Source organism: Xiphophorus couchianus, chromosome 4, assembly GCF_001444195.1.
Source record: "Xiphophorus couchianus chromosome 4, X_couchianus-1.0, whole genome shotgun sequence".
Lineage (NCBI taxonomy): Eukaryota > Metazoa > Chordata > Actinopteri > Cyprinodontiformes > Poeciliidae > Xiphophorus > Xiphophorus couchianus.
Window position 1 is genome coordinate 24,850,227 of NC_040231.1, and position 26,017 is coordinate 24,876,243.

General features: G+C 39.5%; 2 protein-coding genes across 4 annotated transcripts; both read right to left on the bottom strand.

Annotated features, from left to right (window-relative positions):
- Positions 1-476: 476 nt before the first annotated feature.
- Positions 477-17,737, bottom strand: secisbp2l (SECIS binding protein 2-like). Of its 3 annotated transcripts, none has more exons than XM_028014290.1 (18): positions 17,520-17,737; positions 13,231-13,427; positions 12,265-12,592; positions 12,019-12,157; positions 10,328-10,551; positions 9,678-9,702; positions 9,462-9,577; positions 9,197-9,307; positions 8,976-9,086; positions 8,590-8,757; positions 8,354-8,495; positions 8,041-8,216; positions 7,778-7,910; positions 6,804-6,966; positions 4,934-5,154; positions 4,428-4,582; positions 4,047-4,266; positions 477-2,975 (listed from the first exon to the last, which is right to left on the bottom strand). In XM_028014290.1, exons 1-18 carry the CDS (start codon positions 17,538-17,540, stop codon positions 2,338-2,340), a joined length of 3,288 nt encoding a protein of 1,095 aa, XP_027870091.1. In that variant the 5' UTR covers positions 17,541-17,737; the 3' UTR covers positions 477-2,337. The 3 variants fall into 3 exon arrangements, with proteins under 3 accessions (XP_027870091.1, XP_027870092.1, XP_027870090.1); XM_028014291.1 differs by having other exon boundaries at positions 9,462-9,574; positions 12,019-12,160; XM_028014289.1 differs by having other exon boundaries at positions 12,019-12,160; positions 17,520-17,736.
- Positions 17,738-18,582: 845 nt separating this feature from the next.
- Positions 18,583-24,130, bottom strand: cops2 (COP9 signalosome subunit 2). Its single transcript, XM_028015709.1, has 13 exons — positions 23,972-24,130; positions 23,472-23,585; positions 23,306-23,383; positions 23,082-23,207; positions 22,759-22,848; positions 22,597-22,674; positions 22,285-22,459; positions 21,989-22,167; positions 21,735-21,787; positions 20,401-20,498; positions 20,244-20,326; positions 19,857-19,915; positions 18,583-19,109 (listed from the first exon to the last, which is right to left on the bottom strand). The coding sequence occupies exons 1-13, from the start codon at positions 24,023-24,025 to the stop codon at positions 18,965-18,967; spliced, it is 1,332 nt and encodes a 443-aa protein (XP_027871510.1). The 5' UTR covers positions 24,026-24,130; the 3' UTR covers positions 18,583-18,964.
- Between the last annotated feature and the right edge of the window lie 1,887 nt (positions 24,131-26,017).

Below are 26,017 nucleotides of genomic sequence, written 5' to 3' on the forward strand. Positions count from 1 at the left end.
ACTGGCAAGTTGTCAGAGCTTTTTCTCCACCTAGTGGTCATTTTGTAAAACTACACTCTGAGTATGTCAACCTCATGCTTAAACTGAGACTAAATTTCTTTTAAAACAGCGGCGAAAACCATTAAAAATATAAAACTTTTATGCAACACAGTAGATATTTTCCAAGGAAGAATGAGTGTATATATCTTTTAATAGCTGTGCAAATCTGGTGGTGGATATGGCAACTGTGATTACAGGAAGTGGTAGTATTACATTTGGAAGGTATTGTATGTGTGCAAATCAACTGACTTGCAATTTTAACAATAAATAAATGAATACAAATCGGAGTTTTCAGTAAAGAGTACACTTTAATCCCACCCAGCATCTTTGGAACCAGGTGAAGACGTCATGAGTCGAAACGCTGGAGAAAGACCTAACTGAAGCTGCGGAGTATTTGTGTTGAAGCTGCGCGCAAAAAAATGAGGCATCAGTCCAAATAATTTACCTAAACAATATTTTAATGATGTTAATCATCAGTCCATATAGGTTAAGAGTGTTAACATGATTATGAGAAACAGCCTCCAACAGTGTCATAAGTAAAGTAGTCAGAGGGAGACAATTTTAAATATCCATAGAAAGACAACACACTCAAAATAGAATTACTTCATTGAACCGTATTTTTTTTTGTTTGGTTTTTCTTTTTTTCCTTCTGTTTTTGTTCACATTAGTTACAAGACTTTAACCGGTACTGTATTTACATAGTGCAAAAGAAGAAAGAAACACACACACACACACACACATTAGCTTTCAATTAGCACATCAAAACACTTTGATGGAAGTCATTACACACACCCACACGCACACACACTCGGCGTACCTTTAATTAAACCAGAAATACTTTCATTATTTCAAAGCATGAAGTATACAGACAACCCCCCGGCACAGGGCCTCACACATTGCATTTACATCTCTTAAGAGTCTGATTATTGATCAAATACCATTATCAAATTGGATTCCAAGTCTTCACATGTTCAAAGTATTGAATGGCTTTAGAAAAAGGATGATTGCGTTTTTTGTTTTTTTTTATACAAATCTGAATTTTGGGTTTTCTTTTTATGCCTGTATTTACAGAAATAGGTCCATAAATTTGTGTTAGACTGGAAACTTCTTATCTTTACTGGTGCTTGAAGTTGGGTGAATAAAAAATAAAAAACTGCTTATTAAATCTGGAATTGCTCCATTGTGATTCATTTCAGTGAAACAGAAATGGATATTAAGGGAACTATCAATGCGTTTCGGTTACCAGTAAACTGGTAATTTCCCAAATTTTCTAGACGGTAAAGTGGGCGTTTATTTACCCAAACACTTGTAAAATACTTTTTTTTTTTAATGGAAACATTAATCTCAAGTGTTCATAATAGAAGAGTTGTGTGGACGACAACCTCTTTCCCGTTGGGGGAAAATAAACACTTAAGAAAACAAATAAGGATCACTTTTCTTTCTCTTTATGAAGCACAGGTCAGGGATTTTACATTTCCAATTCATTGGAAAACCTCTAATACTTTCACACAAGGCAAGATCAATATGACAAATCATTAAATGCTTTAGTAGAACCACCAAGACAAGGTTATATTCACAAATCCTATTTTGCTTCTTAGAAGTAAAGTTATTCAAATAATCTAGGTACAGAATGAGACACTCATTGTTTAGACGTTAAAAACACTCTGTGGAGACTGATGGATGGGAAGGAGGAGCCATTTTGGTTCCAACACAAAAGCCCCCGACACTTTAGAAGCAGATGACAAAACTGATTAGGTAGTAAATGCAAATCTCTCTATCCCTTGGTAAGCAAAAAAAAAGAATGAACAGGAGAAAAAAAACAAACAAAAGAAACAACGTATTTAATATACAGATAAAGCCAATAAAAGAGCAAAGTGAATCGAACGCACGAGTCTGTAAAGCACACACACGCAGACGAAATATATGTAGAGCTGTAAACCTCGTCAGAGCTCTGGATGAAGAAATATTCCCCAAACTCCGCGTCGCTCCCAACACTTGCTCCCAGAAAAAGTCTCTATAAAGAGTTCAGCTTCAGAGGTGAAGGGAAAAAAAACAAGTATCAAGTTTTCCCCCCCTCTGGATTCAAGTGTTGCAGGTTCTGGGTTGAATAAGGGAGGGCACCCTTGTTGTAGTGTGAGGAGTAGTTTGGTCTGTGAGCTGGTCAGATCTTCTGCGACGTGTGTGAATGTTGGTCGACGGGTTGATTCCTGAGATAATGCCTGGTGTCAGAGGTCACACACGGAGGAGAAGGAGGGATGAAGGACAGACGGGATGTGGAGAGAAAACACTGGAGTGGCTTCAGACTGAGGCTTTCTTAGCTTCCACCTGTTCTTTTTCCTCCACCTTCGGCTCCGTGACGTCTGCCGAGTCCAGGTCGTCTTCGTCGCCGCTCTGCCCCCTCTCCTCTTCGTCCTCCTCCTCGTCCTCTTCCTCCTCCTCTGTACTTTCTTGGCTTTTCCCAAGGTTCAGGTTTTCCAGGGTCTTTGACACCCACGAATCGATGCGACTACTCAGGGTGGGCACTTCGACAGAAATAGGTTCCGGAGTGTAGTCTTCCTCCTCCTCGTCCTCCTCTTCGGCCTCCTCCAACATCCCAGGGACCAGGGTGGAAGTGGTGGAGGTGATCGAGGAGGTCAGCGGCCCCCTGCAGCTCCCGTCCAACGATCCCGTCTCCGTGCTCTGAGAGGCCAGCTCCAGCCGGTCGTCGGCCCGGACCTCGTCTCTCTCGGCGGGACCCTGCGTCGGGGGGACCGTCCTGGGCTGGGGGGCAGTGGAGCCTGGAACGACGCTGCTGCTGGTGGTGTTGGTGGTGATGGTGGCTGCTGATGTCTCACTGTTATTACTCTGGGAGGCTGCGGAAGCCGCGGGGCGACACGGCTCCGTCTCTACAGGCTCCGGCGCATCTGATGATTCCATCATGCTCCTCCAGTTCGTCTCTGAAAGAAAAAAAGAAAAGAAGTTTCTTCCATTTTTTATTTTAAATTATTTATGTAGTTTTTAAACAGGAAAAGATTAAAACAAAAATAAATCAGGCCTGGCTCAGCATAATTGTGGTTTTACAGCAAGTTCCTGTTCTGATGATTACAAAAGAAGGTGTGTAGATGGACTTTATACATTGTGGAATGTTATTCCATGCTTCAGTATAAACATAGAAAAATTGTCTGTGGCTGTCACAAAATATTTAGAATCAGACATACCGCATAAACCTATTAGAAAAACTGCAAATGTGCTAAATGTCAATGTTACACTCAAGTTTTTAGGATATTTCCCCATTTCTAGCAATAAGAGATGGGACTCCAATTATAAACGCTACAATAACCTCACTGTATCAGCAGGTGACAAAAGCACACCAACCAATTTAAAGCAAGATGATTGAGAATATGTTCTTTATTTTTGTATCCTCTGTCCGGACCAAAAATAAATGTATTCTTCCCGTCACCTTGTGAAGGAATACATTTCTCTCCTCTATTGGATTAGTTTTGGCTCTTCTGTGTGGATTTGGAAATTCAGAAGAATCTTCGTCATTTCAGCATTATTAGTCTGACAGGCAGCTTGCCTGTTCCAGAAAGTTACATTTAAGTCCTTTTAAAGATTTTTAAGACTTCTATGAATGAAATGTAAGACCAACATGACACATTACCAGATCCATTTGAAAATTTTAATTAAAAAAAAACATTTTATTGTCATCAATTCTTCATGGGAATGACCGAAAATAAAACTTGACTAAATTAAATTTAAGACCTCGGACGAAAATCTAGTTGTTTTTAAGACCTTTTATGTTCTTAAAATCAGATTTTTCAAATTTTAGCCTGTTTTTTTAAAGACATTTAAAGACCACACGGCAACCCCGCTCTGACAGAGACTCGGACTTTCTGCAAAACTCTAAATTGTGAACAGATATCTAGCTAAAGAGAAGTCTGCTCTCATTCTTGTCTCTCTAGACAAGAGAAAAAGTTAGCATAAAATTCAAACATAACCCAAAAGCCAGACATGAAACATGAGCTCACCATACTCCTTTTCATTGACCTCTGAGATGGGCTCAGAGAAAATGGAGCAGAAAGAGATGGCGGAGGCAGCTGAGTGGTTGCGTGAGTGGCCCATGTGATGTGGGACCTTCTTGTCATTTTTCAGAGCCTCCTCGGCCTGCTCCTGCTCCAGGGCAGACACCATGTCCTTGTAGGCCTTCCTCGCCTCTTCTGTCAGTGACACCAGACGATTGAAGAGACCCTGAGAGAAAGAAAAAAAAGTATGACAAATAAAAAAAAAATCATCACAAATAATCCTGTTTCCAGGATCCCTGAAGATTTTTTTTTTTTTTTTAGTCCAGAATAATATTTCAAGAGAAACTTTGAGAAATGAAGGATTTTAGAGTGATAGCGATGCTCTACCTCGGCCCCAGAGTAGTTAAAAATTCCCACAACGCTAACAGGCACCAGCTTGTTGACGCAGCGTCCAAGAGCTTTCCTGCCCAAGGCAAACACAAACGGGATCTCTTGCTCTCTTGCCATGGCAATCACATTATACAACGCTTCATCCAAACCACCTGCAACACATAAAACAGTTGGAACCTCAAATCGCCTCAATAACGGGGTGCAACAACACAGTAATTTGGCTTGGGAGCATTCGGTACCTATTACACTGCTGGGTTTTAAATCCCTTTGCATGCGACCAATTATTCACACACCTGGTATTAAAATTATTTCATGACTTTTCTAGTCATGATTTTTGGACTAAGAGGGAATTTCTCTCCATAAACATCTACATCATTGCAGCTTAGTTAACATGCAGTCACATTAAAAGGATTTTCTTCTGTTAAAACGGATGAAAATGACCCTCAAATTACTGACTGGATTTATCCCTTTTGCTTGAGCGTCCTACACATCCCGACTCTCACCTTTAGCTTGGATCTTCTCGCAGTTGGGAGAAATGATGACACACTTGATCTTGTGCAGCTTCATGTGCTTGGTGACCTCTCTGAGGCCCATGACCAGCCGACGTTTAGATTTGGCTTTGGTGGGGTCTTTCTGGTAGACCCGCTCCTGGAAGCGAACCAGCTCCTGCAGCAGCAGAGTCACGCTCTCATCGATCTCCTTACTCAGGACTTGGTTACAGTACCTACAATGAGGGGGGAGAGGTGAAAGGTTATAGGTCGTCGTTACGTTAGTGGGAACTACTGATGCCTCAAATAGCACCATAAAGGACGAAGCTGCCTAAGATAATCTCAGTATTTTAGGCCAACATATAATTCAAGAGTCGATCTTTGAACTTTTCAACAAAACAAATATTTTCCTCCAAACTGGTGCCTGGCTGCAGACCCCAGCGGTGCATGAGATCACATTGCATAAGTCAGCTAGGTTTAGCGCTATCTGATCAAGTGTCAAATCTACCGTGGCGGATAAAAGCTCCTGCGTCAAATGAGCAGAGTCATAAAAGGTTTCACTCTAAAGTTAGACAAATTTTCTGTCTGGTTTCCTGTTCAATGAATATCTGTTTATGGAAACATTTTGTGGCATGCTAATCTAACTCTGCACCTGCGTGTGCTAATGAGCCGACTCAGCCAACCAAGTCCACTGTACTTCATGCTGCTTCAATCACACTCTACTGTGACAATAATGTCGATATCTAAATGAATGCATTATAAATAAGACGCACTTGTAAATGGAGTTTCTAAATACAAGTCATCTGGAAGTCGCATGAAAACGTTAGTTTCCACTGAGACATTTTAAACAAAAGGGTGTAACAGAGTTTTTCTTTGGAGATGCAATCATGACTCAAAAGAAGTTTAATGCCATTTTCGTCAATATTCTGAAAACCTATAAAAATTAAATCAAGAAATAGGAGCTTTATAGTACGTATTTATGTTTTGCTACAGGTATCTTCATACACTTTAAATGGCTAATATATGCTAACATTTCATATTGATTTCACATTAACTTTTGTTCATTTTTTTCATAACAAAAGTTAATTTTGTTAAACTTTTGTTTGTTAATTACCAAGAGTTTAATTTGAATTTTTTACAATTAACAGAAGTTATTTGTGAAAAAGTGACTCTAATAAAGTGCAAAGAGAAACAATAGTTTTAGACTTAAGCAAATTAGCTGCTAAAATAGCTTAAGAAACATCCTTCTGCTTTCACGTCAGGCTTTCAAGCCAAACTGTGGTCGACTTTTGCAGCTGGTAAAGAAAGCTCACACAGCTGCTCAAAACAACCTACACAGATAACTGCGTATCTTTGCTGCAATTCATTTTCAGAATGAATTGCCATTTTGAGAAAGAGGAAATGCCTTCAGCCTTATGGTAAAGCACAACAGATAAAAAATTTTGAAAAATCAGAAATATTCATCACAAGGTCAACATGGTGTGATGTGAGGATTCAGCGTCCTGGCATCTGGATCTCAGAGGAGGAGCTTTGGCCACAGAGGCCTTTTGGAGACTTTAAAAGAAAAAGGAACAGACAGCTAGAAAGCGGTGGGTTGGGACAAAGGGCCTTTAAGTGAGAGCATGGAGGAACAAAGCTGTGTTTGAGACGTCAGGCATCCAGTTTTACTAAGTGCTAGACATTTGTGCCACACTCTACAATTCTTTATTGTCCTTTCCCACCCATTAAAGCCACCCATTGCTTCTCACAGCCAAGGTGCTTTTGAGTGGGACACACATTTGCTGAACCAACAAATTCTGCCCGCCAAGTAATGAATAATATCCAGACATCCAAATATCAGAGATTGCTAATAACATTTCCACGTGGGGTCGGAGCGGGCACTCACTCTCTGAAACGTCGGCTGTGGATCTTGGTGATGGCGTTCGAAGCCATCGGGCTGCCGATTCCGGAGCTGGCAGGAGAACCCTGTGACACCGGAGTGATGCTGCACGGGGAGTTCTGGCTGGCCGGGGACAGGGAGCCGTCGCTGGGGACGCTCAAGCCGTTTTCTGTCACACAAACCACCAGCAGAAAACGTTTTATTAAAAACATTTCAACTTAAAAAAACTCATGCTAACAGCCCTAGAAAAGAATTACACATTCCTGAAACCTCTATGGAACTTTCAAACCAATATTAGAGAATTAGATGAGCCTATGGCAATAGTTGTATGTAGTTTTATAATGGCTTAAAATGTGTAACATGCAAGATATTTTAAAGAACCACTTGCAAATAACGATTATTTTAGTAATAGATTAAACTATCAATTATTCTGATGATTAATCAGATTTAAAGAAAGGCACATTCAAGAATAATTTTTTTTATCTAACCACTTGAGCCTTTTTAGACAATCTTAGAAATACATTAAAATATGCAAATGTAGTAAATTCTTCCTAAATAAGAAAAAATATTTTATAACACATCAATCCTTTAGTAAATTTGAACCAGGTGAAGCTAAAACTGCCACTCGATTAATTTTGGCTAAAACCTATTTACAGACAAAGGTTTGTTTTTATTTTTATCTTAAATGCTAAATCATATATTTTTTGTACAGTCTTAGCTTTATTGCTACTCTGACTATGTTGTTTTTTTCCAGTCTGTATCCTCTAATGATTAATCGACTACTAAATTAGTTGATATTTCAATAATCAATAATCACAATTAATCTTTGCAGCCCTAATTCACAAGATATTAATCAATTTTTTGGGATTTCTCCAAATTATTCTTTCTATGATCCAGTATCAACGCAGTAAAGTCTGCAGCATTTAGTCGAAGAGCAAGTTCCCACAGAAGGAGAATAATCTGTGTGTTGATGAGCTCACCTTCCTGGGACGCCGGCTCACGTGACAAATCATCGGTAAACTGGAGGCACTCGTCTCCGTGCTCGTCAGGGCCTGCAGAGTCTTGCTCTGCACATGACTTTCCTTTCTTCCCCTCACGCTCTTTTAAGATAATCTAGAAAACGCAGAGGAGGGAAAGGAGAAGACTGTCAACGTACTGTATAATTCCACAAGAAACAAAAACAAAGAAAAACAAGTTTTTATTTCTCTAAGCAGCTGTAGATTATTAAGTTTAATTTGCTAACTTTTTTAAGGGCAGTAGGGCGTTTCACTTTGGGAATTTCTCTCTCCTTCCCCCTCTTTACTCGCGGTGCAGTGGAATCCAGAGCGTTGTGTGGGGCCGAGAGGGCTTGCTGGTGACCCCTCAACATGGACGGCACACTGGTGGAGCCCGAGCTGTGGAATGGAGTGGTCGTTCCAACTAGGAAGAGCAAGAGACAGGAAACACGCCACCAGTTATTCTAAAATAAGGGCATCATGTGGAAAAATCCAAGATTAAGCCACTGACTTTCTGTCATGTTTTTATTGAAGTATTTCCTCTGCAAACACAACAAATACCTGTAAAGGATAGTGGCTTTGTATTTGTGAGTTGTCTGGCCTTCATAGCCTGCTGTTGTTTTTCCAAAGCAGCCAACATGTCTCCCAAGTCGAGCTCAACCGAGGTTTTACTCTTCTTCCCCGCTGCTTTGGTGAACGCTTCCTGCAAGAGCACATGCTAAACCAATTAGAGGCCGCAGAGGAACAAAAATATTATTGCACACGCGGCGCTGTGGATCAGAATGTTTTGTCCATACCTGTAATTTCTTCTGCTCCATGCTGATTTCAGAATACTCCTGGGCGGTGGCCAGGGCAGCTGCCAGAGCCTTCTTCCTCTGACTCTTCGCCCTCTTGGGAACGGAGGTAGTGATGGGAATGGGTGTCTGCACAATGTTGATTGGAGAGTTTTCTGGTAGGTCATCCAGCTGCAATGCGTAACCATGATGATCTTAGTCAGAAACACTTTTTTTTTTTGCTATTGAGCAAAGACGTTGGGCACACCAAGTCCAGAGCTCTAACTCCGAAGACGACTCAAAAGAAAAAGGCTTTCTCCAACATGATAAAAAGACTCATCTGAGGCAGTTTTGGTCGATGAGATATTTGACTGTAAACCTACAGATATGTAGAAAGACATTTCTCTCACCAGATTTTTAGGCAGTTTAGGTTGTGTGTGCGTCTGAGGCAGAGCAGGCTCAGGTTTAGTGCTGCGTTGGACAGATCCTCCAGCTGCAAGATCTGGAAACTCATCCTCATCCTAGAAAACATGCGGAGGTCGTATTAGTTTAGTTATTTTTGAAACACGGAGGCTGAAATGCCTTTGTCTTGCTAAAATTCATACAGAAACAGACCAATGCTTCATCTAACCTCAAAGTAAAGCGGCTCTGGAGTGAGATCCCCACCAGTGGCCACTGCTGACTGGACTATTTGCTCTGATTGGTTGGATGTTAAATGTCCAGAGTAACCATTATGGAAATCCTGGTGGGAAAAAAGTAATTCAAGTAAATAAAAGGTTTACCCATCACTACTTGTGGATCTACTCTGGTAAGAAGGGCATGATAGGAAAGGAGCCAATATAAAACTACAGTCATAACCTTCGTTGTTTAATTTAGATGCAGTGTAAAAACTTTACTTGTGGCAAATTTCTCTGTTCAGGAATCTTCCTCTGATCGGCTCGGTGGAACTGGCCATTTCGGTCCCTCCAGTACTTCGGAGTGGCCTGAGATGCTACATTTACCCAGGTACCTGCTGGCAAATAAAAGAAAATGTTAAGGTATAAGAAAAAATACCAATTAGCAGTGATGTATTATTCCTACATTATAAAAAAAATCTGAGGGACTAAACTTACCTGTCACCACACCAGTTTCCACTCCCTAGGAAAACAAAGACATAAAAGAATTTAATATGATGAGCATTTAAAAGGTTAAAATAATTTCAGGTGTAATTAAAAAATGTTTATAAGATGATCTGTGGGAATAAAAATATTAAGCTACATGATCTCATGGTTATCAATAGCTATTTTCTAGAATATTTTGTTAAACATCTGCATTTTTAAAGCAAATTTTAAAGCAAGATCTGCCAACGCGGACGTTCGTGTTGTCTTCCTTTGGAGATGACGTTGCAATGCGTCCTAATCACACTCACTCACCTAAAACTCCCTCTCCTATTTGCTTAATTTAATATTTCAATAATCCAGGAGAGTTGTAGATGTTCTCACATGTGTGCCTCAGAACATAAACAGTTTTAAGATTTAAATATTTTGAAGGACGCTTTAAGCACACTGTGTGAAACTTTATTAATGTTAAAAGCTAACAGACAATTTGAGTTATAGGTACATTTAAACTGGTATGATTGCAGCAACATAAAACACAGCAACACACCAGGATGCACTGGGCCGGGTTAAAGGACAGAGGTAAAAAAAACAACAAATTAATCAGTTCTGTATAAACGTCTAGATTTTTTTTTGATCTTCGGCTAAGCACAGAAAACTCAACATACCATCGGCGTAGCGGTGTTCTCTGGAGTTCGCTGTGTCACTCCAGTGGCCTGGTTGTGTTTGGGACTACAGTAGCCGCTGTCGCTGTCAATATCTGCCTCGCTGGCACCCTGCTCGTTGTAGCCTTCTGCCGAGTGCGAAGCCCGTCTTCTCTTTGTTCGGTTTTTCCACATCTGTGGACTAACCTGCTCAGAGGCACAACGCCCCGCCACTTCACCTGGAAAGTCTGAGGGGGGCAAAAAAAAAAAAAAAAAAGATAAGCATGTATTTTTCATTAACAGACAGACCCTGAAGACCTGGTCCAACTAAACAAACACTAAGAATGACTAACATTTACAGGGTTTGTGCCCTTTTTCCCGCAGTGTAAAATTCAAGCACTTTTCAAGCATTTTCAAGGTAGCTTTCAAACTTTTACACCACAACAGGGAGGTTCAATTCACTAATATAAGATATAATTTATTACTTTTATTAATAAAATCTTGTGATAGTATTCTATAATGTATGGACGTAGTAAATAAAAGTCTCTCACACACCCTAACTGCTGTAACAATGCCATGATAAATTTAGGCTTTTAATCAAATGTTCGATTACACTTATCAAGCCCTTTCAAGGACTTTACACAGAAATCAAGCACTTTCCAAACCTTGAAAACACCCAATTGAATTTCAAGCGTTTTCAATGATTTCTAGCACCCGTACAAACGCTGCATTCAGAAAACTCTGCATTCAGAAAACACATAAGGTCACTCTCCCAGCAGAGACTTGATTGGTGACATCATGTGCTGCACGCATGTTCCCATCTCACACTGGAATCTGAGCATTCCAGTTCTTCTCGAGGTTAAGCCGAAGCATCGTCAACATCAACAATAACAGTAAGAGCAGTACCAGACACTGCTCTTACTGTTATTGTGTCCTTGGCAGCTGACAGGAAAAGCGCTTTGTCATGATGTGAAAAGCAGCAATCTTTTAATAACCCTGGAATGTGGTCATCGCACGCTTCAATCAGCAAGAGGACTGAAGTCTAATCCTGGGCTCACATGAGATTCTCATGAACAGCATGATAACCGTCAGGAAAAATACAACACAGGTAAATCAAGCTTTTATAAGCTGGTTATTAAGTACGGTTATCTGCTCATGTAGTCAGCTTACAGTTAGCTGCTTAACAAATAAGTTAAGATGGCCAACTTTAGCTTTGCATAAACTTTAATAAACAGTTATGGGCAGTGCTCCTTTAGATACCACCCAGTGACTGCCTGTGTTTCCAAACAGCTGAATTTGTCATTTTTCTCACCAAAGGAAATGTGTAATCCCTCCTTCTGCCAGCTGACAGGTAGTGCACAGCAACAGTCTGCATTCTGCACTGAAATGGACTTTGTATGTACTGGACGACATAATTCGAGGTAGGATTTAGTAAGCATTTGCTTCTCCCTACTCCCTTTTGAACCAGATATGAATATTTTGTATGTTTTATTATTTGTGTTTTCGCCTCATTTTATTTCTCTCTGATATTTTACATGTTTGAAATAAATAAAGAGAAGTTGAGGTGGCGTGAGATCACGGCGCTGGACTTAGTGTGTCCAACCAACATCTCTGCTGCATTAGTGATATTCAAACTAGTATTTACAGCAAAGCCTTCAAAACATAAAAATAGTTGAATTCTAAAATAAGTGTAATTATTGTCGTATTGTTCTTACCAGTCTGTTGAGCTGCATCCACCAACATAACAGTCTTGGTCCGACCGTCAGGCGTTAATGTGCACACCTCCTTTTGCACGGCAATGTGTCTAGTTGGGGGCCGACGACCTCTTGGAGCCTGGCAAACACCTAAATGTGGCTGCTGGAGGAAGTGAAAAATAGATGTTAACCGTCCGTTGAAGCTACAACAAAATGGCCTCAATGCAGCAACAGAATGAGTGGAAAAACCTTGTTGAAGCTCCACACCTTAGTAAGAACATTCGATCGGGGAATGCCCCTCCCTCTCTGGCCGGCCATCCCATACGTAGGCCCCAGCGGCAGAGGCCTTTCACCGACATCCGCTGACACAGGACTGACCACCCCGGCTTGCACTGGACCAGCGTACGTCCCAGGGAAGGGCTGGTAGAAACCCATCACAGGAGGGCATGGTGCAGGCATGATCTGGTAGTAAGCGTAGTCATTGGAGACGGGAGGCTGTGGGGAAGACAAGATGGGGTAGGCCAGGTATGGACCCCCAGGGCTGGGGTTAGGCTGCGGCCAGCGAAGCTCCCCTCCATTGTACATAGGATGCTGCCTGTAAAAAAGCAGATGGTGAATGTCCTGTTTTGTGATTTCACTAAAGACGCAAAATTGAATTAACTCAAGTCCAGGCTGAACAAGGCCCAGATTCCTTTAGCCAGAGCGGTTAATATGCATGATGTTTCTATGTGTGGTTTGCTCCAAGCATGCACACAGTACAGGCAAATGCTGATAAAGATCAACGTGACATTTCCACAGCCTCAGTCTACTATAGTGGGCATTTCCTTGCATTCAAATAGTGGGAAAGGAAACAAAGAAACGGATGCGTGCAGGATACAGATGATCAGTGTGGACAAAGGAAGCGTCGGTGGAAACATTAGTTTATTTTGGTTCAAAATAAACACCAAAACTGGTGAGGCCTCCAGTTCTAATTAAGGCATTTTGGAGAACAGAGGAATCCGGTGGTTCTGACTAAGTAAGATGTTTAAAAAAATATGATAATTTTGTTGTGAAACATAACATGCTGGAAACAATGTTCTGCTTTTATAGCAGCAAACCTCATTCTGAGAAAACATTAAATCCAATTGTCTTAGGTCAGCCATTTTAGGGCTTATAGAGTTTGGACATTAAATAATAAAAATGAACTACATGTTCTGGTGCTTTTTCACCCCCACAGTGAAAGCAGCACAGTACCTGTTGGGTTGGTTTTCCTGGACGAATGGGTAGCAGGTGATGAGGTAGCTGGGTATGGGTGCAGCCTCCACCCCTCCGCTGGCTCCCCCTCCTCCGCCGCCGCCCGCCTCGCCAGAGAGACTCATGCTGACCAGTGATCCTTCAAAACCTTTCCTCAGTGGGATAAATGGTTCCACTTCAGGTGAAAGCTTCACATCCTGGACAGACGCAAACGAGCAACCATTACTGCCCCGCGACGAGCGATGTCGAGTAATCACCAGCTGCCAAGATGCATCTGAGAAACAAACAGCTGTAAACAGCGGAGATCCGCTCGTCAAATTGCTGTCGGGATATCGACGAACGGCTTGAAGAGGAGGGCTCTTTTTCGTGGCAGCACCCAACTCTAGAGAGGTTATGGCCTCCCGTCACATTTGCCAGTCATGGGCTAAAGTAATAAACCTCGACAACAAAAGTGAACACCTAATTTACAGTGCTGGGCAAAAGTCTGAAGGCATCCCTCAAATATTTACACTTGGAGCCTCATTTAGGAATAATTCTTTCAAAACTGGGTCAAGCATTAGATTCCCAAGCTCTCTGGCCGAATTTCAAAGTTCTCAGTCCTTGATTTTTTTACTATTATTATAGTTTAGTAACATACATATTTTGTATTTTTTTTAATAAATATACAAATAATCATTATGTCTGCCAGCCAGTCTAAACTAAAAGACCACCAATCCAGACATTACTAACCTTGGTGGCAAAAGAAATAAAAATGTGTTAACAATTATTTGATCTTATTTGATAATGGATCAAATAATCATAATATTAATTTATTATTTTATATCTGTGAACCCTGATCAGTGGTGAGGAAATGATCAATTCAGTTTATAAAAACTTAAAAACAAATTAAAAATATTATGAACAAAAGTAAAGGAAGTCTTTAAAACACCTGAAGAGAGCTGAAAGACCACACAGAACTAGGCTCCTTAAACATTTCAATGAAATAAAATTAAGAAATAAACACTTTGCTCTGTAATTAATATGTGTTTTAAGTCTGTCATTTAAATTTTTTTAGAGACAAGAAAATTGTTTTTCCAAAGTCAGCTTACATAATGCTGCACGTCAGAGATAATCAGTCAACGCACCTTTAGGTTTATAACTTTAGTGTGTTGAGCTGATCACATCTGGAGGTATATTTACTCTTAGTCATGCCGTCACTTTACAACCCTACTTGTCATTAACCATAAAAAAGTCACATGATACAAGGGTCACAATTTCTTTTTTCCATGACATAATGCTTGTTTTTTTCCCCCCATGACGCATCACTGACAAAAGTTCAAACCAAAACTAAAAAACTAAAACAAATGCCTAAAAATAACACTGACGGGAGGAAATTCTGGCTTTAGTCAGAGCAAATATATTCTTAGAAAACTCTTAGCCAACCTAGATTAATCACATCTACTTTTTTCACCAAAAAAAGCTATTATTTTATTAGGGGCAAATGAAATACTCTCTAATCTCTAAAATATGACATTGCGAGTGATAAATGCCAACTCTATAATCTTTTTCTTTCTTCTCAGAATCATAAGACCCTGTTTTAGACTGACGTGCTAACTCCAACGTGACGTCACCTTTTCTGTAAAAAGTTAATGACCGGTCACAAAAATACTTTGAATGCGCTTCTTAATTACAGTTGTTACTTAGAAAACGGGATCAGCTAATGACAACATTGGCAGGTCGAAGCTTTATAAGAACAAACGCTGGGAAAATGGGCCACAGATTTCTGATTGATCCATCGCTACATTACACTAAGGCTAATTGTAAACATGCATTCAACATGCTCCTAAAACTGAATTACCTCGTTAAGAAAAGTTGGTTTACTTTATATCTGCAATTATTTTTAAACTCTTGCAAAATAAAAAAAAACATCTAATTACACCAACTAATCATTACCTTCGCCAGCGAGGCGAAAAGACCATCCAATCCAGATTTTAGTAACCATAGTAGGAAAATGAGCTGCTATTTTTTTCCTTTATCTTTTTAATTAATTTTTATTATTCTTTCCTTTTATCCTTGGAACTTTTTCTCTCTGAGCACTTTAGTTAATGACAAGCCTTTAATTAACAGACATTACAAAGTATTCACTTGATCCGAAACCAACCAAAGCAATGGTTTTGACATCTGGAAGCATCATTTGTTATCTCCTAACACCCTTTGCTCCACGTCGTGGTGGCACTTGTTGTCAAACTTCAATTTGCCATTTTGCAAAGAAAGAAGAGGTGACAGGGTTCAGCGTACAAAGATGTCCCCTCTCTCTGAAGCCGTGGTTGTGGTGGATGAATGGAGTGTCAGTGCAGCCACTGGATGCTGCACAGACAACTATTGTCTCCCACTGCTGGTGTTTGTGGGTGGTTTCTTCACTTTCCCTTAGGTGACTCTGAGACCTCAACCCATCCAGTGAAGATAGAAGTCTACCAGATCACTCAAGAGGCCCAAATTATGTTTAAAAATGGAGATTTCTTTCTTAAACTTCTCAAACCCAACATAGCGGTAATAGTCTTCAAATCTAAAGTGATGTGGCCACAGAGTTTAACAGCGCAGTAGCTCTGGAGTTGTGCGATCTTATGCTGTTGCTGATAGTGTGCCGTTATAGGATTAAGTGTGAGAGGATAAGGCAGGCACTGCATCACGGGATTAGCTAATTATCCAAAAGAACGCTACATGGACTTCTCATGTTAATTCTGAAAAAAACAAAAACAAAACAACACCACCACAGGGGGTAGACAAGCATGACCAAAGAGAGATATGTGGAGAAAAACCAGAGGATTCATCTTTCCGTTCCAACCATGGGTGGATCAGTGGGTATGTGTTAGTGAGAGGGAGGGTCGCTGAGAAAAGCTGCGATTGTTAAAAAGGACAATGAGGTCAGACCCAGATGTGCATCCGTTTGGGATGACAGAACCAAGCTAAAACGACCGGGCTTCTCTGAGCTCACCGTTTGTCCAAACATTCTGAAACCATGGGAGAGTATCTGATTCTATACTGGAATTGAGCTATGTGGTTGCCACACAGCATACTACAACTTTGTAGACTTTTTTTTTTTTTTTACAAAAAGAGCTGACATCTACCATGGCATTGTTACAGCAGTTAGGTTTTTAGGGCAGGATTAAATATAAAATAAAGTAGATTACTTCCTTAAGTGCTTAAATCGCCTAGTGCCACAGTATCTATGAGTCCTGTTAGGTTCTTGTAATCCAGGCTGCTTTCTGAGATCATTGTGCCACAAGTTATTAGGGTTTGGAGATTAAAACTCTACATGTCTTTACTGTTATGGGTGTTGTTTTTACAAATCTAAGAATCCTTAATCCTAATGTCTGCAGACAACGTCAGAGGTACTAATGTGTTTACTGCTTAATTCACTCAAGTCAGCCATTTATATAAGACGTGAAAGTTCATTTAGCACGACTCGTTTGACCAGCTGTGAGTCATGCAGGACTACTATGTAATGCTTTTAGTGGCAGGTTAAATTGAAGCTTTGGCTTTTAAAAAGGGAGGAAAAATCCGATCGCAACCAAAGTGAACTTTCTGCATAGCTGAGAGCTGCAAAGGAATGACAGACATGCAGAAGAACCAGACATTCCTCTCCTGATGGTCCACGCACTGAAACGTCTCCGTCTCTCATGACAACACTCATGCAAACACTCCTTTCTGACTGAAACCTTCCAGATCTGATTTGTCTACATCCAAAAACTGATAAAAAAAGTGAAGATATATATATATATATATATATATATATATATATAAAACGAGGTTACACCAAGAGGCAGCCGCGTCTTATGACAGCTGAGAGATATTAAGTTAGCTTCTGCTAGCCAACAACGCTAGCCTGCAACCACGGCGGAATAAAACGCGAAGGAATGCGGTTATAATTATCACTGGTGGTTTGGTGGCATAAACCAAACACAGTCCGTGGCTAAATAATAATACGGCGTTGCGGGTTCGTAAGATACATTAACGCCGTTTTTTTAGGTTAGCTTACTTAGCTGTCGCCTGTCTCCAAAACACCTAACCCTATCTCTCGGCTAGTATCGAATAAGATTCAAGAGGGCATTTGAACGCAACAAAAAGTGACGACGCAGTTGTTATTAACAACAACAGTGGTTGTTGTTTTTTTGTTTTTTTTTAGGGGGGCAACTGCAAAAAAAGTCAAAATTTCGGCCTCGATAACCCAAACTAACGTTGCCCCGTTTCTTTCCACAGGCTAAAGCGTTAGCTAAAGCCATCAAAAACAGAGCAACGATAAACCGTACCTTAATGTCACCTGCGTCCATGTCAGTCACCGACTCCGCCACAGACCGTCATTGATCACTACGCGGACACTGTCAGGACGGAGCCCAGTTTAGTTTCTTCATTGTAAATAATATCAACCACTAAAGCCTAAGAGCAACTCGCGGCTCACACGGACTCCACCGTTAACTGTTGCTGCTGCGTCAGCTGCGAGCGTGAAGCGCCGTCTGGCTACAAAGGGAAAACTGCTGTCGATGAGGAAATGGGAGGGGCTCAGCATCATTTCCCAGCCGGCGAGTCAAATCAGAGGGCCGGAGTTTACGCTTCAATTCAAGCTGCATTTGACATGCAGGATTTTAACCTACTAATACACATTGCAACCCGCTTACATTCAACGACAACACTCACACTTTAAGGCCGATATAAAAATAACACGGTTGTTTGGATGCCGTGAACTATCTAACATTTTTCAAACTTAATACACTTAGCTACGTCGTGTCCTATGTAGTACATTTGTCAACGTGTTAATGACGTGTTTATCCACATTCCCACAAACTGGTGATGCACAACGTTACAAGCACCTTTCTGCGCCAGTAGACGGATACCACCTAACAGATAAACTTCCCCCCTCACCGTTTGTCACCGCTCCCACCCAAATCATTCGGCGGCTGACTGTGAAGGAATGGACCCAGTTATCTGAAACGGAAGCTGTCAAACTTCGGATATATATAATCAGAATAATATAAATAATTCTGACCTCACACCATTTACAGACATTAAGATGTTTCAATTTGTATTGTATTTTCATAAGTACTAAATCACCCATGAAATTTTTAGGTGCTTTCTAAGGTTTTAAGTCTACTTAATATGTAATTTAGCTATGTAGTAAAAGACAGCATAAAAAAAACATAAATTAATTTTGTGATGTAAGGAAAAACACAACATAAAGTTAGATATATAAAATTCTAATTTCAACTACGCCTTATTAAGATAAAAATGCTTTAAGAGAGAATATCTCATTTGCAATTCCACATTTATCTTGGGACACATTTTAAACCTCACTGCTACCCGAAAGCAGCTCAGACCTTTTATAGTGCCGAGGGAAATCAAGTTTATTAACAGGCAACAGTATACATTAAAATGTTGTGTACAGACTTTCATACACATTTTAACTTTTTATACAACCAAGATATTTGTCTGCTGCACCTGAAAGACACGGCCAATCAACATTAAAAAAAAAACCAAAACAACAAAACAAAAACAAAAAAACAGGAGTCTGTGATTTCCTCTCATCAGAACAGAAAGAAACATGTTCCTGGGGTTCATGGAGTCCTCGTGAAACTGATGCATTCTCAAAACCCGAGCTGTGTATCTCGTCTGAGCAGATTTACTCGTAGAAGCACATAAGCATACATTATGGATGTATTCAAACATGCCATTTTCCTTTGTCTCTTTATTCGATATGCCATCATGTGAGCTTGCTAACAATGGCTTGGTTCAAGGAGTTCAGCTGATTTGTCCATTTGTCTAACGCTGTGTAGCGAGCGCCTCCTCTTTTCTGGTAGTCCAGTTCTAGAAGCTGGTTGACCTGGTCGATTCGTCCATGGATCGTGCTGTGGAAAACCAAAGAAAGGGCATTTATTGCAGACACAATTCAAATCTGTGACATATTTATAATTTAAAGATTAATGTTTAGTTCATTTATAGGCAGGGAGATCAGGTAAACTTATCACAAACACAACAAATGACAAGAAATTAGTTGGCATAAACAAAAGGAAAGTTACATCAAACAGGTGGTTTCACTTCCTACTGTCTCAGTTATTGTTCATTTTTACAAGTGAAACATTACAGCTTGAATATGACGCTGTATGATGATGCTGAAAAGGTGTATATGGTCTGCAACACTGCTTGCATAATTAGCACACATCAATATAACATGCACACGAATGGCAGAAAAGAAAATAACCTTGTACATAGCATCACACTGACTTCACTGGTTTGCGTTCCCATAATGCATCCTGCTGCCGTGTGTTTCCAGCTAAACTAGTGTGACAAATCTGCAATTTATTTACTTTTCTTCTGAAAGTATTACATTTCAGTCTTTTCTTCTGGTAACTAATGTAATATTTTCTTACCTTAATTTCCTGAGCTTCCACTGTACTTGTCTCAAACCCTTTTTGAAAAGGAATGTTTAAAACCTACAAGCAATTAAGCCTTAATTATCGATGAAACAATTCGCATTGCTTAACTCTTACAGGTCAAGGGATTCAAACTATGAGGAAACATTGATATTTACAGGAAAGCAGGTGTTTTTTTTTCTTCTTTTGTTCTTGTTCTCAGCACACAAAGGCCAAACTTACTTATCCAAGATGCACTGCACCAGCAAACTCTCCACGTCGCACACGTCAATGTTTAACTCCTGAAACAACACAGAGCAGACATGTTCTCAAACTGGTTAAAGATGTATGAGTGAACACAGAAAAGCAACACATAAGAGGTCCTACATTGTACACACTCTATAATGACAGCGACAGGGTAAACAAAACATCAAATATATCATCATAGGAAGACTGCAATTCTGAATTCCTGTATGTAATTTGTAAAAATACACATTTGAGTAAGTAGATCAATCTGAATTCACAAGTATTGATTTGGTCAGGTAGCCATAAGTTTGAGCGTCTGACAAAAAATCTGTCAAGTCCTAAAAGTTATGGTGCCAGGAAATAGGCACATATTTTCAGACTCACCTTAGAAATGAAGGGGATGTGTATTCTTGTGTATGGTTTGATGAGTTTGATAAGGACTTGAGTTCTAATGTTACGCAGGAGCTCTGAAACGTCACATAACATCACACATTTTAACGACTGTTCAGGCAAACTGACTGTGGTCACGTCCTCGACTCACCCTCTATGTGCTCTCTAATGAACGGGTCGTCCATTATGTTACTGTGATTTGTCTTCAAGATTTTCTCAAACTCGGTGATGTCATTGTTCTGGTAGGCGCTGAAAAAGGAAAACAGTCTCAGTTGTTTAAATAGTTCCCATGTTTCTGGGATCTCTGGGACCTCAGTTCCCCTCCCCAGCCACCCTGAAGGTCATCAAACATATTGCAAATTATATAAATATTTCTTCTAAACTCTATTCTTGTAATAGCTTTGGGTTTCCATTCTTAGTTTCTTATTTATCTTACTAAATCTTAGATATGTTCTCGGAAAATGAGACTTTACTGACAGTATCTGGTATCTGTGTAAACACTGGAACAAAAGCTTGCAAAAAAAGAAAGCAGGAAATGTGTAAAAGCTTCACATTTCTACAAATTCTATCAACTGAGTTGATAAAGAACTGTTCGGTCATTTGCAGTGAATGGTTTTATAAACATTAATGTTCTTGCTAAGGCTAAGCTATAGATGATTTCCACAGAGACAAGAAAAGCTGCTCACACTGGTTGTACGGTGCTTACAGAAATATTCACATCCCTTACATGTTTTATCTGATATACCGACATAAAGCAGCAAACACCTAAAGCAGAAGGAAAAGGTGCATGGTTTTATTTTATTAAAGTCTAAAAAAAAACTGCTGTGCTTTCAACAAATAAGCAATTTCCCCCTGGGTATCAATAAAGTCTATTCTATTCTATTCTATTAGACTCACATAGGACAACTTTTTATATCATAATTTTCATAGTATCACAATAAAAGGGACTGAGTGCATATATACATCACACTTCATTTGCATATTGATTCTTTGGAAAAAATTTCACAGGAAAATTTGTAAATCTGGTATATATTTTTTTATATTTCACATTCATCTGTTGCTTTGCATTGAGTCTGTCTGAAAAAGTTCCAATAAATTTGTTAGCTGTAATGTGAGAAACCCAACAATGTGTAAATACTTTTGCAAGGCGATACAAAAGTGGCACGGTGAGCATCTGTCCAAAAGACAAAACCTTTGCATGTGAAACATTGATTCATATTAACTTCTCTTCTTATCATTAGAAACATATTTCTCACCGAACTTGCTTTACTCTTAAAATTTCTTAGAGCAACATGTACAACCAAAGAAGTAAAACTCTTTTACTTCTTCGTGTGAAGAAGTGTGAGTTCAACAGACTCCAAGATAAACATCTACTGTCTATAATTCTTAAAGCTTGTCTAAATCTCAGTAATTATTAAATATATCAGTAAATATTAACATTTCAGCCCTCTTATTATGATTATGCGTTCATAGATGGACACTCACCTTACTAAGTTTGTCATAGCTAGGATCTCTGGGTCGTTTTTGTATGGTTTGGCCTTAGGGGGAGAAAAAGAAGTTAAAATTTGCAAAAAGTAAACGTTAAAGTATACTTTATCACCCTGATTAGAATTGTTTCTGCTGGGTTTTAAAACAAATGTTAACTGTATGATCTGGTAGTGCAATCATTCCAACTCCCACTGGCATTATTTAACTGAAGTTCAACATGCTGTACAAATAAATAAACATAATCTCCACACCTCTTGAGAATCGAAAGGGTTTATCCCCGACTTCATCAGCATGTTGGCCAAGACCAGGTACTTCAGGCACGTCGTCCTTCGTGGGCTTCCGGACTCGTCGTAGTTTTTGAAGGCCTCGAAAAAATCCGTGTGCGCTTTCTCGAACTCGCCCTCTCTTAGATGCATCTTCCCTCCACACTCTGGCAGGGACCAATCGAAGACGAATTATTCCACAAACAGCTTTAGGATCGCAAAATGTTATGGCGCACGCAGCTCAAATTATTGATCTATTTTTTTTTTTAAAAAAGAGAGCAAACCTCTAATAACTCCCATTATGAGAGGGTGAGGGATAGCAGACTTAATGTGAAGCGACTGCTCATACAGCGCTTTCAGTTTCTTGTTGTTTTTCTGTGCAGTGTACATTTGGATTTCCAAAGCGTAGATCTCCAGCAGCTGTGTGCCTTTTTTCAAGTCATCCTCTCCGTCATCTGTCTGGATTTAAATACAAATATGAATGAATAAAGGAATATCTACTTAATCAGTCAATGTATGAGTCAGACCTGCGTTAAACTAGCCTCTGACCTTAAGAGAAATATTATTTCATGCACAATATTATTTAGATTTATTACCTGACATGACTGGTGAAGTTGCCTAAGTATCTTCTGAAGTTTTCCATACTCTTCTCTCTCCAAGTACAGCTTTCCCAACTAAAGAAATGAAACAAAAAGGAATTGTAAAGGACATTTTACTAGTAATTGGCTGTGTATGACTGAGGATTGATGCTTATGTACCTTTGTGTTGGTTTTAAACCACAATCTGTCATTTTTTGCATCCTTCAAAGCCTCCAGTGTGGTTTCATAGAACTCCTGCAGCAAGTCCATCTGTGTTCGGAAGGGCAACAATTTAAGATGCACAGCAATTCAAACAGCAAAAACGAGATAGAGTAGGAAAGTGATAAACGTGTATCTGTATGTTTTTGTAAAGAGTGGCTGCATACAAAATTATTGAGATCTCTGCAAAAGTCAATATGCAAATTTTTTCTCTTTTAAATTTTAGGGAAGGATTAGTTAAATAATAAGTTGACACGTATCTATCTGCTGCTGTAGAAACATACCTGTTTAGAGGTAGAAATGTAGTCCAGAATGGAGTTGATAGACTTTTCTGAGTAGTTCCTGGTAACAGCACTTCGGATGTATGTAAGGAGCTGCTTGTACCTGTTCATCATTTCTGGAAAATTGGTCTATGGTGTTGAGAACAAAAAAAAAAGACCATGACAACAACCCTGATTTAATGGAAAGGAGTAAAATAATTCAATTAAGCATGCGGTACATGACTTACCAACTTAAAGTTGATTTTTATCATCTGCTTAAGAGCTTTGAAACCCCATTCCCCCTTTTCTCCCTCTAGTTCCAATACCTGTACAGAACAAACATGAAGAAGTCTATGCATATTTTGCTCTAAATACACGTAAATAACAGATTGCTTTTATGGAGCTCAACTGCACCTTTTGGAAACTGCTAAGTGCTGCTTTGGGATCGTCCTCCTTCAAGGCTTTGGAGTTGTAGTACTGGTTCTCCAAGTCCACATTTGGCTCTGAATTGCTGTCCTCTGAATATTCCTGAGTTTATAAGAATCAGTATTGATCAGGGTATCAAACTGTTCCCTTCATGAAGCAGAGGTAAGCATGGTAGGCTCATTGGCTAACGTGCAGTTAGCTAACAACATGACTTCGTAACTTCCCCTAAAATAAATTATCGTAAAGCGACGTGTTTTCTCAACCACCTCTGTCAGCGACAGCGTTAATGCTTCATGATATTTCTCTTATGTCAGCCTTTACTAATAATAACACCAGCGGGGAAGCTAACGTTATTTATATAGTGACAGCTTCACGTTAGCTAAGAGCTAAAGCTAACTAGCCCCGTGCTGTCGGGACTTTGGTAACAGCTCTCAGCGGATAAACGATGTACATTTAAAAGCCAAACAGGTGATAATAATCTTAATTACCAGGTCGTAATCTTCTTCATCATCGCACATGAAATCGTCTTCCATATCAGACATTTTGATGGGGTTTCTTGTCCTTTTTCAGGGACAGTCAGCAGCCGGGGCCTGTGGTATGTTTTGCAGAGAAGTGGTGAGGAGGTGCGGTAAGAAGCAGAGACACACTTTCGGGCATAGATGGCGCTATTGCACCGCCTCAGGTGTCCTCGGATGTTTTTATGTTTTTTTTTTTCTAACAACATGTCTTCCCCAGAAACTCATGACCAAACATAACCAAATCAAATCTAACCAATTCGTAAATACATATTTTTCTGTGTCATAGTAATTCATTTAAAAACATACTTAAGAATTAAAAAAAAAAAGTATCCGTATTTGTTTCTCTATGTCAGTTATGTATTGAATAAACGGTTAATTTATAACTTGGTAATGAAAGTTCTGATTCATTATATGTTAAAATGATGTGATAATTTCAAAATTTATTGAACTTTTCACTACTGATTGTACTTCAATCCATCATTACATAATATAGAATCATATAAACATTCACCACTACATTTTAAATAAATACTGGCATTTGATTGGTTAACCTGCACAGCAGTTCGACTGCAGACCAATCAGATTCTCCATAGCATTGTCGGTTACGCCAGGTGACATTGATCACTATAAGCGACCAAATACATAAATTCACCATGTATTACTTCATAGGCTAATATTTATCAAATTCTGATACTTTTTCAGCTCTGAAGGGTAAAGTATTATTTAAAACAATTTGATTAAAATTCACTTTCGAGTTGAATGCCATGTTTTTTTTGTTGTTGTTGTTGTTTTTGCTGTGCAACAGCTCAGATGGAAATAATTAGTATTTTTTTCCTTTACCCTAATATTTTCATCTGAGATGCACCTCAGTATGCAGTTCTTTGGAGAACTGCATACCTCAACCCATATTAACCTTAAAGATGGTTATTGTAAGAGATTAGAATATCAAGGGATCAAAATTAACTTCAGCCAGCATTTTCTTATTAATTTATAAATCACTTATTAATTTGTTATCTTATAACATATAGCATTTTCTGTCTTTTTTGTTGCAACAACTTCAAATTGTACCATGTTGTACAATTGGTATTAAGAGTAGATTATTTGTTTGCAAACGATCTCAAATTGTCTCTACTGAATACAATTTGAGGGAAAAGAGCTTATGTACAAGCTGGTAAGGTACAGCACAAGGTGTATTCACAGTTGTTGAGAAAATACACTGGTGATTTCCATCACTGTAAATATCCCAGCAACTCCAGCTGTGTGTGTCAGATGTTAGTCAGCCCCATTAATCAGGTTCTTGTCAAACGGATTTCGTGACTACTCAACGGCGCTGGCTGCCACGCAGAGAGACCATTGGCAGCATCACTTCGACAACCTCCCCACCTCTCTCTGGGGTTCGTTCCACATTGGACACTGTGAAAAATTATATTACAAAAGAGAGTCTGAGTTCCACAACACAGACTTTATGCAATCATCTTTTGTGTAATCAACATATGTTTTCTAAGTTTGAGGAAAAAAGCAGAAGAAAAGAAAAACCCGATGAGTGCTGGTGAAAAACTCAAGCCTATGATCTGATGCAGTCAGCCTGGCCATAATATTTACAGTCTCCAGAGGCAAATCACTAACACCATTAGAAGGGAGGAGGCTGTTTTCACAGACCGAGTAATAACGCTAATCGTTAATAATGTTTAGTATTCTGGGTTGTGTGATTGTGTTTATTCCTGTGCCACAGACAGAGAGTTTTCCTTACCCATATCATCATTCTTGTTTGCCCTGCCAGAATTATTATTTACAAAACGGCATCGCTTTGTTGTGTGCCAGCTTCACATCGAAGCAAGAACAATGGGATTACTCTGGGAAGATGACGTCTTTGCTTCTTTAGTGACACGATACAGTCTATTTGCCCCAATTAGTTGGCTGCGTGAGAAGCTTAATATGAACAATGGTGGCGTGCGCTTTGTCTGTCAACATGTCATTAATTGCACAGCTCAGCGTGAACACAAGAACCGATGCCTG

Bases quoted from the DNA above. Each gene is read 5' to 3' on its own strand.
- secisbp2l (XM_028014289.1), bottom strand. From the start codon at position 17,540: ATGGACGCAGGTGACATTAAG. The intron at 12,161-12,264 runs GTGTGGAGCTTC...CACTTCCTCCAG, and splicing joins GATCGAATGTTCTTACTAAG to CAGCCACATTTAGGTGTTTG. The intron at 9,703-10,327 runs GTATGTTGAGTT...TTGTTTTCCTAG, and splicing joins AGAACACCGCTACGCCGATG to GGAGTGGAAACTGGTGTGGT.
- cops2 (XM_028015709.1), bottom strand. From the start codon at position 24,025: ATGTCTGATATGGAAGACGATTTCATGTGCGATGATGAAGAAGATTAC. The intron at 19,916-20,243 runs GTGAGTCTGAAA...GTGTTGTTTCAG, and splicing joins ACATCCCCTTCATTTCTAAG to GAGTTAAACATTGACGTGTG. The intron at 19,110-19,856 runs GTAAGTTTGGCC...GGTTTTCCACAG, and splicing joins GTGCAGTGCATCTTGGATAA to CACGATCCATGGACGAATCG.